Genomic DNA, 15813 nt, shown 5'->3' on the forward strand with positions numbered 1-15813 from the left:
AATAATAATACTTACGCCGTCTCACAAAGTAATATCAAACTACATCTCTCTCTGTGTTCAGTGTGCGAGCACAAACACCTGCGCATCACAGGTGCACTGGGTTTGTTGTCAATGGTGATAAAGTAACTAAGTACATTTACTCAAGTACTGTACTTAAGTACAATTTTGAGTTTTTTTTTCCTTTACTGGAGTATTTCCAATTTTCAATACTTTTACTTCTACTCCACTACATCTCAAAGGCAAATATTGTACTTTTAATCCACTACAATTATTTGAAAACCAGTTACTTTGTAGATTTTGATTATTATTACAAAACCTACATTAACCACTTCAGCCATATTTAAACTTTGGCTTTTTGAAAATAGCCGATCTACAAGCTGTGAGATTGTAGATCGGCTATTTTCAAAAGATTTTTATACATTTTATACATTTGAAAACTGTAAAAATGGGACATTATGTTGTACTTTTACTCAAGTAAATTTTGATTACCGGACTTTTACTTGCAACAGAGTATTTCTGCATTGCAGTATTGATACTTTTACTTAAGTAAAACATTTGAGTACTTTTTCCACCACTGGTAAAGACCATATTATACGTGCGGCGTCCACGTTGCTGTGAGGGTATATATATATACGCTGACGTGGTGTACATTTCCTCACTAGCTCATATACGTGCAGACACGTGCATGCCTTTCAGATCTCATGAGTGCACGTATACTTCATGTGCGTACACACGTGCAGCTACTGTGCATGTGCTGGAACAGAAACATGGACGCTCTGCTTGGTTTGAGGAGAGGTGGTGTGGGGAGACCCGCTCACATTTTGAGTTTGCAGCATCTACACTACTGTAGTGAAGATACTCCAGATCAGTGGTTCTCAAACTTTTTCAAGTGAAGGACCCCCAAATTGACACTTATTAGCCCGCAGACTCCCATTTGAAAAGACGTGCGAGGGACCCCCATAAGAGAAGGTTTTTACGGCTCTCTTGCAGTGATTCTCAACTATTTTAATTTCAAGGACCCCCAGTTTAACATGCATTAGGCTACGGACCCCTATTTAATGGCATTTATACCTCTGCGACCCCAATTCACATTGTAAAACCAATGTTAATTTAACTCTGAGAGTGTACAAATGGAACCAAATGGACCCTAACGGGTCCATTTGGTTCCATTTGTACACTCTCAGAGTTACAGACTCATAAGGGTCCATTTGGTCCCTGTCCATCATTTAGCTGGGGACCCCCTGGAACCCCCTCAGGTACCCCTGGGGGTCCCCGGACCCCACTTTGAGAACCAACGGTCCAGATAGTCCAGAGACCAGATGCAGCAATTTGTGAGAGTTTTGGACAAAATCTGTAGGCCTTTGGCCTGCCGGAGACGATAAACTACTACAGTATGTTCTTATTTATTGGTATCACTTTTTTTAAATAAATGTCACATTTATTATAATTAAAATCTTAAAAAGTACCCATTATACAGAATGTCCCGTTCCACAGGTTTCAAATGTATAAAAATCTTTTGAAAATAGCTGATCTACTAGCACAACGCATCGCGATTCGACGCGTTGTGAGCCTGTAGATCGGCTATTTTCAAAAAGCCAAAGTTTAAATAGGGCTGAAGTGGTTAATGTATGTTTTGTAATAATAACCCAAATCTACAAAGCAACTGTAACTAAAGTTTTCAAATAATTGTAGTGGAATAAAAGTACAATATTTGATGTAGTGGAGTAAAAATGTATATAATACTCCAGTAAAGTAAAAGTACATCAAAATTGTACTTAACCCATTGATACCTGGAACGCATCTGTGTCACTTTAGATGTCTTTGGCTATTCAAAAATAGCAGATATACAAGCTCATAGCGCGGCACCGAGTGCCGCGCTATGAGCTTGTAGATCTGCTATTTTTTTTAAATCGTGAAAATATTTTTTAAATATTTTTTTCTTCCGAAAAACTGTTACGATTTAGAATTGTTTTAGAAGCGGCCTCAGGTCTCAATGGGTTAAGTACAGTAAGTAAATGTACCAGACGAGCCTGGGGGAGCCAGCCTAACAAGCCAGTGGACAGACAGCAATCTATAACAGAGAGAATATTTGGACCAATAGTCTGAACTACCTCCCTCACAGACCTAGCTGTGGGGATAATACCGTACATCCAACGGGCAGGAAGACGATTTCCTATACGTGATATTGTTTCTTCCAGGGTCATCATAGAAATGTGCTCAAAATGGGTTAGCACAGCGGGGAGCACGGAACACACTACCTGTGTGTCTGGGCTCTGGGGAAATCTGCAGCCTAATCACCTCCATTTTATTATAGGAAGGAGAAACAATAACCAAAAGCACCGCTCCCTAGAGAACACACACACACATACCACACATGTACTGCACTCTGTGTACACTACAAGAGGTAAAGGGTGAAGATAGATAGATTAGACATGCAAACAGACAGACAGACAGACAGACAGACAGACAGACAGACAGACAGTTCTTTACACCTGTAAACCTGTGATGTGACAATAAAGTGAGAAATTGTGACAATAAAGGCCTCACGGGTAACAAATAGTGTGACTTTTTGGACAAAATGAGTATCAGACATATAGGGCCCTATTTTGGGCATCTTAAGTACAGTACCAGGTTTTATAACTTAACTTAAGACCTGGAGGCGTGGCCAATGCTGTTTGGCTATTTTGAGTGACCAAACAGCATTGGCCACGCCTCCAGGTCTTAAGTTAAGTCATAAGACCTGGTGCTTAACACATTCCCTGCCATTGACGCAGATCTATAAATAAAAAATAATAAAAAACGAAATAATGTTTTTAGTGATTTCGCTAGAGGGCGCTCTTTGCCAACCTATGAATGATCCCTTGACTGTGATAGAAGCAAAAATGACGTCACCCCCCCAAAAAAAACTGTTGACTCCAATGTTATGAGATTTAGAAAAACACATCTAGCTCTGATTTCTTCTCCCAGATGTTTTTTGGTATAAACCAGCCACATTCAACTGCCTGTACAGTACAGTACAGTAAAATAGAGTACATCCTGCAGCCTCAGCATGGCATTGTAACTCGCACATCTTCTGCATGGACACGTCACATTAACTACTGAAGCCCATCACTGCTTAGCGCAAGGAGAAACAGCCTTAAAGGAGACATCCGGCCATTTTCAGTGTTATCTTTAATGTGTTGCTTAGCACTCACCAACGTTGAAAGGGTCGTTGCGTTAATCTCAATCTCATAGTTGCTTATTTCTCTCCCAGTACCTGGCAACTCGTGTTGCCAGGCAGGGAAATAAGCAACTAGCATTGGCTCGTTGTGCATTAGCAGTTAGCTCGTCGGAACTTTCAGCGCCTGTTATGGTATCATGAGACTCGCTACTAGGAGAAAAAACAACAGACTTTGCATTTGTTAAAATAGGCGAATTTGGGCTATCGTCACGCCTCCATTATGCCGACGGAGGGGGTCGTTAGACGGGACGACACGGACTCAATGAGATTAACGCAACGACCCTTTCAACGTTGGTGAGTGCTAAGCAACACATTAAAGATAACACTGAAAATGCCCGGATGTCTCCTTTAAAACGCACGCACGCACGCACACGCACACACACACACACACACACACACACACACACACACACACACACACACACACACACACACAAGAGTTAGAGTACAGACAAACTCACACAAATGCCCATGCATGCGTGGCAGGCACATATTTTAGATTAATTTAGATTCTTACATTTTCTTTAAACCTAACCCTACAGCTGAAAATTGCAAAATTGAAAATCTACAAGCTTACAATGTGTTGCAGTTGTCGTGGGGGACATTTGGCCCTCACAAGCATAGTAATACAAGTACGTGCGCACACACACACACACACACACACACACACACACACACACACACACACACACACACACACACACACACACACACACACACACACACACACACACACACACACACACACACACACACACACACACACACACACACACACACACACACACACACACACACACACACACACACACACACACACACACACACACACACACACACACACACACACACAGTGCTCATTAACAACAAATCAGCGCTGTGCTGGTAGAGAGTATTTAAAGAGGGGGAGATCAGAGGCATGTAGTTATTGGACTGGTCCTAATTGATAAAACCATTAGTAACACTTGTTCAGATAACATAGGAGGAATCTGAGGCTGCTCACAGTCACTCTAAATGGGCTCACTTAGGCTTGGAGAACGGCACATTAGTGGGAAGATTACAGGCCAGCGCTGCGTAGTAGTAGAGAGCTCCATCCAGCCTCGTTCTTGGAAAATTAATAGGCACAAAGTGAGGACACGGAGGCGGCAGGCACACCAACACTCTCCTTCTCCACGGGTGTCTTTGGTGATGTTACATGGTATAAATGTTTACCAATAATTCTGGTAGAATTACACATTATATGGTTATTATGTTTGCCTTTATATCCGACCTTCACTCTCACCTTATGCCTTATGATGATATGATCTGATATTTTGCATGGTTTTTTTTGCATGTTTTTGGGGCGGTGTAGCCGCCCCCTATAAGTGAGTTTTGGACACTGACCAATCCTGCACCGTGATTGGCCAATAGTCTACAACGCATTGTATACCCCTAACCCTTCCATTAGGGTTAGTTAATGCAAATCGATACTTTTGCAAAGTCAGCCAATCACATTACAGCTAGTGTCATCACCACTAACTGTAATGTGATTGGCTGACTTTGCAAATTCAGGACTGTGGCTAGCGAAACACATGACACGTGTGCAGCCCTATGAATAGCAGTATGGACTTTAAAAAAAGTCATTTATCCTTTTTTAAAGTGAGTCATGTTGTGACGACCACACACCGCCCACTTCACACTGGGTGTGATTTTTTATTATATATGTTTTAGTATTGCTTTGACTGTAATGTCTTATGTCGTATCTACATGACTTATTTGTTGTCCTGTGATCTGTATTATACTGTCGTTGGCCACTGAATTTCCCTTGCGGGATCAATAAAGGTCTTATCTTATGTTATCTGAGATGTCTTCGCCTATAGGTCTGATAGCTATTGTTATGGTACTACAAGCTCACAATGCATTGTGAGCTTGTAGATCTGCTATTTTCAAAAGATGTGTATACATTTGAAAACTTGAAATGGACATTCTGCGTAAGGGACAGGTCGATTTTTAAAGAAGGGTACCCTTGTACCCTTCTTTATGTATGTGCCCTGATCTAAAATGCCATGACCCTCCCTTTGACTAAAAAAAATAAATCAATGACCCTCCCCAAGTGATTAAAAAAAATGTTGAACCCTCCCCGCCAAGGAGTGTCACGATATATTGTCCCACGATATAGCCTATCATGGTATTAAAATGTGACTATAGGTATTGTCGTGATGTCATACTGTATCGTAATATTTTTTAAATTATTTTTTTAATTAAAAAAGATTATTTTTTTTTGCCGTGAAAGTTATAGGAGTTCTTACTGTATGGTGTATGATATGAAATGTAAAGCTTATCATAATCACAGTAATTATTAATCATGTCTTCCATCATATTCAAGGTATTTTGGAGAGAAATGAAACAGACTCCAGTCACTTTCAGTTTAAAGCACTGCAGAGAGGAGGTGTTGTGTGTCAGCTGATGCTCGTTGACACTCGTTAATGTGACATGCATCAGAGCAATTATGCCTCTGCACTCTCAAATAGGCCTACATCTAATCTAAGATGGTACATGGTATTATACTGTATCTGATATTATATATTTTTTTGAGCTGTTGGAAATAACTAGGCTGCACTTGGTGGGTAAAGTCCAGATGACAAGAATATGAGGTTTGTGGAATTTATAGTCATGCAGTGTTATAATATATTATATTTGTTATATTAGTGTCTATCTGTACGCTGAAACAATGGGTTTATAGTTAGTGAGAACTTCACTTCTCCCTTAAGCTTGCACAAATGTATTTATTTGTGTGTACAAAGCACTTTGTAATTATTTTTTAAAGTGCTTTATAAAGTTAGTTTAAACTAAAGATGATGGCCAATGTTGACCATAAATGAGAAAGGAACATTAATAATATATCATATCAATATCATATGCCCAACATCATGTATTGTATCGTGAAATTAGTGTATCTTGACACCCCTAACCCTCCCCATCATCCCTGTCCGATGTTTTGCTTTCCACATTGATTAGAACATTACTGTAGTCAGTCTTGCTAAATGCACAGTGTAGTATCTGTAGTAGTGGTAGCAGAATGGATAGTGTTCTCAACTTAGATATGGGAAACCCATTGAATCCTGGTCAGATTGAAGAGCCTATTATTTAATAATAAATAAGGCTATTTCACAAACACAAATAACTAGGACACTGTGTAAATTACAAAAGCCAAATTACAATTTTGGCATTTAGCAGACGTGATTTACAGTAAGCAAGATAAACTCAGTAATCTAGGATCATAGATAAACCAATAACCTATCATCAGTCTAAACATTATAATAATATCAAAAAAATAAATAAATTATGTACATTGAAACTATACACACACTTAGGATGCCAGGTCAACAATGACCTGCCATCTGTCTAAATAAAATACTATGTAATTTACATTTTAACGCTTGCATAAGACTGCATGGTCGTCAAGGCTAGAACATTTAAAACAAAACTATTATATATTAATATTAATGAATTTGTATTGGGCGTTATGTGAGTAGATAGAAAGGTGTTTTATTATCTCCTGGAATAGAGGGAGGGAGGGAGAGAGAGAGAGAGAGAGAGAGAGAGAGAGAGAGAGAGAGAGAGAGAGAGAGAGAGAGAACCTCTGAAAGTCTTATTAAAGAAATGTAACTTAACGTGCTGTACGGCACGTCATTCACGTGGCCGTTGCGTGTGCATTTTGCACACATGTTCACGTCATGTACTTTCTGTACCATGAAATTATAAACCGGTTTCTGCACATACCTAGGGATGTATGCAGCACTCCTTAAATTATCTGTAATGATTCCTTCTAACAATACAGGTCGAGTTATTTGCATCTTGAAACAGATTTGAAATGTCAAACATGTCAAGCCTCTGACGTTTTTACATGTAGTTCATCATGCAACACGTGTGTGTTCCGCCCTCAAATTCATCTTATGGAGGCCATCACCCTTGCCCTCACACACGCGTTAAAGGCTATTTAAGTTCATATAAATATATATTAAGTTCTAAATAAAAACGGGTTTCACTCCCACCTTAAGTTGCATCTCTTTTTCCCCTAGACGGGACGTAACAATATAATATCTATTCCAAGTTTTATTAGCCTTTGGTCGTGAGGTTAAACTGTAAACAAAATTCTTATTCTCTTCATTACACGTGAGAGTCAGTCGGCTATTTACTTTATAAACGTTTAATCGGGTGAGGGACTCGCTTGTGCTGATCTACAATTTGTCATGCAGTGTGTCACGCCGCTTTGTCAGCTTGTAGATCGGTCCCTTTTGAAGAGTGGTTATTCCGTCAGTTTCCGGTTGCCTTTTATGGTCTTAAATGGGACATGGAGCAATGCAAATGATTCTCCACGTGAGCGCACCTCTGACAAAAATGAGGAAGACCGGCGCTACACACATATAAGAGATTATTTTCCTCCAGGGAACCCCTTCTGTAAATTTCGACTGGTCCCTAATGAGTACTTTCTACTTTTGGTACTTTAAGTACATTTTGATGCCAATACTTTTGCACTTTTACTCAAGTACATTTTGAATTCCGGACTTTTACTTGTAATGGAGTATTTCTATATTGCAGTATTGATACTTTTACTTGAGTAAAAGAATTCGAGTACTTTTCCCACCACTAATTAAAGGCACACCACCACCTTGAAAAATCTTGAATAATTTAAAATTAAGAAAAAGTTTGAGAACTACCGATTTAGAAGGCATCTTTTTTTAAGTAAAAAGAAATGAAAGAAATCTGAGTATAGGCTATGTCTTCCAGCCACTACACATGTACTGTATGCACTGGTCAAAGCAGAGGTCACACACGTCAGCCGCGCCTCCAATAAAGATCACATGACACATATATACTGCCACGGGACATGTCCTCGTCACGGGGGTCGGAGCGCGCCCGCCGCTCCCTTTGAGTTAAGTCCAATTAGAGGGAGTGGTTTCTCTTTCACACCGACGCGTTCCCCACTGAGATCAACTGGCTGATTACTGCTACGCCCCCCCACCGAGAGTATAGACCTCTATACCGCTCACTCAATGAATGGATACTGACAGAGAGAACCAGAGAGAGAGGGGGGGGGGGGGGTGGAGAGAAAGAGCGGGAAATAGAGAGAGAATCAGAGTGAGTGAAGAGGACTGCAGGCCGATATGGACTTCAAATCAATGTCACGATTACTTAAAACTTTTGCCTCGATTACGATTGTTGCTCTTTTTGTTGCTCTCCTTCATGGAGCTACTTGCGGATTATACCAGGGTCAGTCCACCCTTAGGTGAACACGCACTGACCCTCTGCACCTTAATCCCCATGTATAACGCACAAACTTTTTTTATTTATTATTATTGCGCTCTTTTTCTCTCTAAGCACCTTAGCGTCTATAAGTATATCATGCACAGTATACATACATTGCTGCTATGCTCAGGCACCTTAGCTTGTCTGATATCTCAGGTACTTTGTAAATATGTACCGGTAGATAACTTGTTTTTGGCCTTCTATTGTTCTCTGCTGATCTCCTTCCCACTTAACCCCCTACCCCTCTTCTTTTTTCTCTCTCCCCACTCTTCTTTCTACGGAATTTAACGTTGCAATGGGAGTGTTGTACAAAAACGAATTTCACCCACTTTTTTACCTTGTAAACCTGTGATGTGACAATAAACCTGATTCGGATTCTGATTCTGATTGATGAACGATTAGCAAAATAAATCTACGTGTTGTGAGCAATGGCGGCATTTTTGTATGCCGCCATTGTAAAATGAAGAATAATATAGGGTTTAGGGGTTAATCAGACTGACAGATTTAGTGTGTTATAAAATATCTATTACATTTGTTCCGTTTCGATACATTGATACTGTATAAGAAATAAGATAAAATCAACAACAACAACAAAAAAAGACCTGCTTCTGGATTATTCAATGAACTTACATGAGCAAGATTACGTGGGTCACTGAGATCAGGCTGATTACTGCCACACCCCCCACAGAGAGTAGACTACTATACCGCTCACTCAATCAATGGATACTGACAGAGAGAAAGAGAGAGAGAGGGAGAGAGGGGGTGGATGGAGAGAAAGGGGTGAAAGAGAAAGGGTGGGAATGAAATAAGAGAGAGAAACAGAGTGAGCAAGAGGATGAAATAGAAAAACAGCGAGAGCGGAAGAAAGTGAGAGAGAGCGAGAGAGACAGACAAGAAGAGGAGAAGGTCGACACCTGCAGGGAAGAGACAGAGAGAAACAGACATCATTACCCTCCCGTCACCGAGGCTTTCCCCCCACGGCGGAATAAAGCCTGTTGTTCATTACAAAACTCACTAGTGTGATCCGGGTTTATGCCACGCCCACTCTAAAATTCACCAAATGGCTTCCGGTAATGTATCCGGTTTGGCGCTGCATTGATTTTGTTCTCCCACATGAATGCCCAATCCAGGGGTCGTCATCACCATGCTTGTTTGCTTTGGACATTTTTGTCAAAATGATATTTTTGCCATGGACCAGTGGTGGAAAAAATATTCACATGTTTTAATTAAGTAAAAGTATCACTTTAGCACTTTCTACTAAGTAGAAAATACTCATTATGCTGAATGTCCTGTTTCACAAGTTTTCAAATGTTGAAAATAGCAAAACTACAAGCTCACAAAGCGTCGTATCGCGCCGTGAGCTTGGAAAATAGGGCTGAAGTGGGTAATGCTAATGTTTTGTAATAATAATAGTAGAGCAAATCAATGTCATACATATTCTGAAGAAAACCTGGAGACTGATATTTAGCAGTTGGATCTTATATGATCAAAATGAGAACATTATAATGTTGTGTAAAGACAAAATCTAAAGGAAAAGTGTGGCCACACATTTGTCCATGTACTGACATATTGATGACCCCTGGTCGAATCGAGTAGTCTAGTGTCGCCAGTCGCGCTACAAATTGTCTCTAATACATGGATATACCAAACAATCATTATACCAAACAACACAAAACAATTACACCAAAAGAAACAAATGATGGCCGAGGAGAATCATTTTTGAGGAGTACAGGTCCTCTTGGTTTCCGCTCGTTCCCACTGCAAAACAAGTTGATCCCAGTCTAGACAAAATAGAAAGAAGATAGAAAAAGGCATGTGTGTGTAGTGTAGGTTATCAATAGAATGTGGAGAGCTAACTGATTAAAGTCCCGGGGGACTTAAATCAGGGGTCTGCTTGCCTTGAAGCGCCCAGGGCTATCTTTCCTTGCTTTTAATTCAGTCTGAGGTTTCCCCATGGCATTTGTTGATCAATTCCAGGGTTTTAACTACATTTATTTCAATGATTGTCTTCTTATAGTCTTTTATCTGTATTTGTTTTATTTTAATACCTTGCACTTGTTAAAATGTTATTGTATATTATGATGCTTTTATGGATTAGGAACTATTATGGTTTCCTTTTTTCTTTTGGTTGTCGGCCTTAATTAGAAAGCATTTTGGGTCAACTTCTGTTGTTTTTAAATGTTCTGTGTGACCTCTTACATTTCAACGACCCCAGTTTGATATGCATTATTAGGCCACAGACCCCCATACCATTTGTTTCTCTGGGACCTCAATTGACATCGTTACTTTAACTCAGAGAGTGAAGAAATGGAACTAAACCGACCCCCAGGGTCCACGTGGTTACCAACAATCACTCATTTAGCTGGGGGACCCCCTGGAACCCCCTCAAGGACCCCCGGGGGTCCCCGATCCTCGCGTTGAGAACCAGTGTTCTATATAAATAAAGGTGGATTGACCTGACTGAAGGATCACTGGATATACAGTACATTGCGATCGATAAAATGTATGGACGGATGGATGGATTGATGGATGGATGGACGGATGGATGGACGGACAGACCGACGGACGGACAGACGGAGAGAAAGGCAGACAGGTTGACAGAAAGGCTGACACGGTGATAAAAGGAACAGTCAGAAACAGAAAGAGGAAGTGAAAGAGCGGGCCAGGCAGGCATTAAGACGGATAGACAGAGACAGATGGATAGAACAGACACACTGCGGTCCAACAGCCAATAGGACCAACTGACAGACACAGATAAATGATGACACCCTGACAGTATTAACCGCTTAAACCCCAGCATCCGTTTTGTGGGGAAAGCTAAGCTTCCGCTGAAAATAGCCCATCGACAAGTTCACAACGCGACGCAACGCTGCATACGTCAGTTCTTTCTTTCCTTACTCTTTACCTCTTTACCTGTAACTCTGTAACTCTTAACTGCTGTGCTGCCTCTGGGCGACTGATTTACCCCCGCGGGATCAATAAAGGTATCTATCTATCTATCTATCTATCTATCCATCATCCTTGCATGTATACTGTCAGTCCCCATCAGACGTATCAGTATACGCAGAGATCTGAGATTGTCTGGCAACACCAGACTAATGCTGACTGACCCTATAGGGGTTGACAGCTCAGTAGTACAGTTTCTATCAGTGTGCACATTCACAACTATTCAACGAAAAGAAAAAAAACAACAAAAGGTTCATTTTTTTTAACCAAATATTATGAATACACCTGTATATCGTTGCTGTCGGGCAGAAACCTCTTATCTCCATTATTATAATTTGATGAGTTTTTTCATAAATCTATGCCCTACTTAATCATACTATAGCGTCACACAAAGGCACCAAAAGTGCCTTTGTGCCTCAAAACGTGTCGCTTCGCGCCGCGTTTCGAGCTTGCAGATCTGCTACTTTTGAAATGTTTTAATTTGAATCCTGAAAAGTGATCCCGTTTTGGACAAATGAGGTTTAATATGAGGTTTCCACCCGACAGAGGCGATATGCATCGTATAAAGCAAAGTCCTGAGTGTTTAGTATAACGCTGAAAGTGTAAAACGAAGGGCTCTTTTCTTACACTTTCAGAGTTTAAATTGCACTCTAGGATTTCAACCATATACAAAAGATGTTGTTTGCATGAAGACGCCATGAGGAGGAAAAGAGAAGTTAACAGGAGTGCAGCGAGAGAGAGAGAGAGAGAGAGAGAGAGAGAGAGAGAGAGAGAGAGAGAGAGAGAGAGAGAGAGGAAGAGAGAGAGAGGAAGGACTGTTTACTGTTGACACAGCGTTAATGTAAAGCCCATGCCATGTGGAGCAAATCTAGAATGAAAATGACTACACAAACACACACACACACACACACACACACACACACACACACACACACACACACACACACACACACACACACACACACACACACACACACACACACACACACACACACACACACACACACACACACACACACAGGACAAGTGTAGAAATGAGCGGAGAATATACGCATCGGTGTGAAGCTGCTGAGAGGGGACTTCAATTAGACGCATGGGGAACAGTATGTGTGCCAGCTGTGTAGGTGTGTGTATGTACTACTGCATTCTGAACACATGCCCCCCCCCGCCCCGCGCGCATCGAGGGTTTGTTTATCTATCCGTCTAAATGCGCGGGGGCGTAGCTCACAGATGGAGCTATAGCGAAGGACATGTGTACGTGTGTGTACAGTATAGTACGCGTGTGTGTGCGTACAGTATAGCACGTGTGTGTGTGTGTGTGTTAACATGCATCTTGCTGTACCAGAGAACAAAGGGGGAAACAAAAAATGAGACGGAGAGAGAGAGAGAGATGGAGAAAGAACTAGAAAGAAACAAAAATACACAGAGAAGAAGAGAGCGAATAAATCAGACAGAGAAAGACAGAGAAGAAGAGAGAGAAGAGAGAGAGAGAGAGAGAGAGAGAGAGAGAACGGAGCTCCATTAGGGACGTGAGCAGCATTCCGGTGCAGCTGTGAGGTAGTGAGGTGATATATAGTTAGTCTGTGTGGCAGTGGGTCACGGCAGAGCCTTTAACAGTAATGTCCTGGGAGACGCCTCGCCCAGGGGACCCGGCGCTCCATTTTACAGCCAAGCGGGCGAGACTGGGTCGCCTCCGCCTTGCGTTTTGACAGCCGTAGCGGTAAAGCTGGCTTCCTAGTACCATCCATAACGCCAAGACGAGCCGCACGCACACGGCACTGAATGCCGCCACAAAACACCGCGCTCCAGGCCACACAGACAGCACACGCACGCACACACACACGCACACACACACACACACACACACAAACACTGCAGAGCATGGGAGGAAAAGGAGGCAGCGAGGACAGGAGGTAGGCGGGTAAGAGCATACAGAAGGAAAACTATATTTAAAAAGTAAATACTCGAATCTCGAATAGACGGGAGCTATGAAAAACAGAGATGAAAGGAAGACAGCAGGGGGTGGAAAAACGTCACACATGCACGGTAAAAAGTGTTTCTTTATAACTGAGAGAGTAAAAAATTAGCCTGTAAGTGTAACACTTACAGGTTACAACATGGCTGTGTTGAGTTGATTAGTTGGTTTGTACTGTATAGTTCCAATGGACATACAGTCAGTGGTGGAAGAAGTACTGTCATTTTTTTTACTGTTCAAAATTTACTTGAGTAAAAGTGCAAAAGTATTGGCATCAAAACGTACTTAAAGTACCAAAAGTAAGAGTACTCCTTATACAGAATGTCCTATTTCAAGCTTTCAAATGTATAAAAAGCTTTTGAAAATAGCAGATCTACAAGCTCACAATGTGTCGCATCGCGACGCATTGTGAGCTTGTAGATCGGCTATTTTCAAATGGCCGAAATGCATATAGGGCTGAAGTGGTTACTTTATGTTTTGTAGTAATAATAACAATAACAAAGTAGTAAGTTTTAAAATAATTGTAGTGGAGTAGAAGTACAATATTTGCCTCTGAGATGTAGTGGAGTAGAAGTAAAAGTATTGAAAATTGGAAATACAAAATTGTACTTAAAGGTACATAAGTGCAGTACTTGAGTACATGTACTGTACTTGGTTACTTTCCACCACCGCATACAGTATAGACTTACTTAGTCTCCAAGACCAGGGCCAGGATCCCAGCAGCTATGGGAGCAGCACTCGATGTCCCAAGAAAGTGTGTGACACAGCCGTCCCCCAGGTTGGTCAGTGTTACCTGGATAGACAGGACCGATACGGTACAGGTCACAACCAAACACTGTGTGGTCTATCCTTTAAGTTGTAATTAGACAATGGAACAGGTCAAAATCAAACACTGTACAGTCTACCTTTAAGTTGTAATTAGACAATGACATGTAATGGTCATGTATAAATGTACAGTAATCTGTGTACTGTAGTAATCGCTAAATTAGAAATCTGTCCAAAGACCATGCCCAATTACACTGCTTTCTACATAAGGAGATGTTATTAATGTCTACTATTAATAACAGGGAATGGAGCCAGGGAGCTTTGGAACAGTAACAGCAACATTAACCACTTAAACCCCATGTGGTTGAGCGGAGGTCCCTCAGGGCTCTATGCTAGTGTATTTTTTGTTTTCTGTTATTGTGGGGAAAGCTTTTGTTGAAAATAGCTGCGATTTTCAGCTAAAGCTTTCCCCACAACATGGATGCTGGTTTAAGTGGTTAACACTTTACTTTCTGGCACATTAACAGTTCCAATTTACCCGGCTACACAAGTTAACAGTCAATTAGATATAAACCGAAAAGCAATGGCATGTAAGGATCCAGATTTACACACACAGCTATTTCTGGAAAGCGGTAAACCATGCCAAATGTCTCTGATTAACACTCCTGAGTGTGTGTGTGTGTGTGTGTGTGTGTGTGTGTGTGTGTGTGTGTGTGTGTGTGTGTGTGTGTGTGTGTGTGTGTGTGTATACGTGTGTCACAATTAGGGCTTTCACCAACTAGTCAACTAGTATAACCACTAGTCGAATAGTTGATTTAAATAAATAAAAAGTAATTATATTTTGGATTGTTTTAATGCCATTACTATTATTATTATCCTCCTGCCTTTATTTTATATCAAAAGGGCGACAAAAGAATGCCCAATAATAGCCTAATATTGGGCAATAACCCCCTTTTGAGGATCCTTGGAGACGCTGCTGTGCTGCTGTGCCAGAAGCGCTTCCCTTAGAACAGCATAAAAATAAAGGCAGGAGGATAATAATAATAGTATTTTTTTTTAAATAGGTAAACTGAACAAGTCGACTACCACTGGGTCAAATTAGTCGACCAGTAAGAATCTCTAGTCATGAAAGCCCTAGTCACAATCCCCTGGGGCCCACAAGTAAAAACAAATCTAAACCCTATCTGATCGGATAAGATTTTGAAATCCTATATTTGGTGAACCAGGATCAGACAATCCAACCAAATTTTGTCCCGGCTATTTCAAAGACATTCAGGATAGATCACCCTGATCCAGAGTCAGACTTTTCAAGATCTTGATTTGCAGTGGTTCAATCCTACCTATCTCCACCTAGTGGACAACATAAGTAGACTGATGCGACAATAAAGTTGAAGTAAACTGGTCCAGGCCAAACCGTGCGCAAATGGAAATGCACCTGGAACGTTATGAAGCGTTTTCAGAATCATTCTATGGTGCCGTGGAAAAGCCCTACAATAGCCTATACAGCATATGTGACAAGTTTAAACAAATACAGACAACATTGTCAAATTGCATGAATGTCTTCCATAGGCTGAGCTGAGTTGTGGCTCACATGACTCCTCTATGAACTGGAGTGTGA

The 15813-nt window shown here is 41.0% G+C and overlaps 1 protein-coding gene across 1 annotated transcript in view; it reads right to left on the reverse strand.

Annotated features, from left to right (window-relative positions):
* Window positions 1-15813, reverse strand: part of LOC311041854 (endoprotease bli-like) — a gene marked incomplete at both ends in the record, with an annotated part of 263748 nt that overhangs the window by 83393 nt on the left and 164542 nt on the right. Inside the window, one exon of the mRNA XM_084052339.1 lies at window positions 14120-14223. Within this exon, the coding sequence (XP_083908465.1) occupies window positions 14120-14223 (104 nt within the window). The remainder of the gene's footprint in view (window positions 1-14119; window positions 14224-15813) is intronic.

The sequence above is a fragment of the Gymnoscopelus microlampas genome (assembly GCF_963454915.1).
Source record: "Gymnoscopelus microlampas genome assembly, chromosome: 3".
NCBI classification, from domain to species: domain Eukaryota; kingdom Metazoa; phylum Chordata; class Actinopteri; order Myctophiformes; family Myctophidae; genus Gymnoscopelus; species Gymnoscopelus microlampas.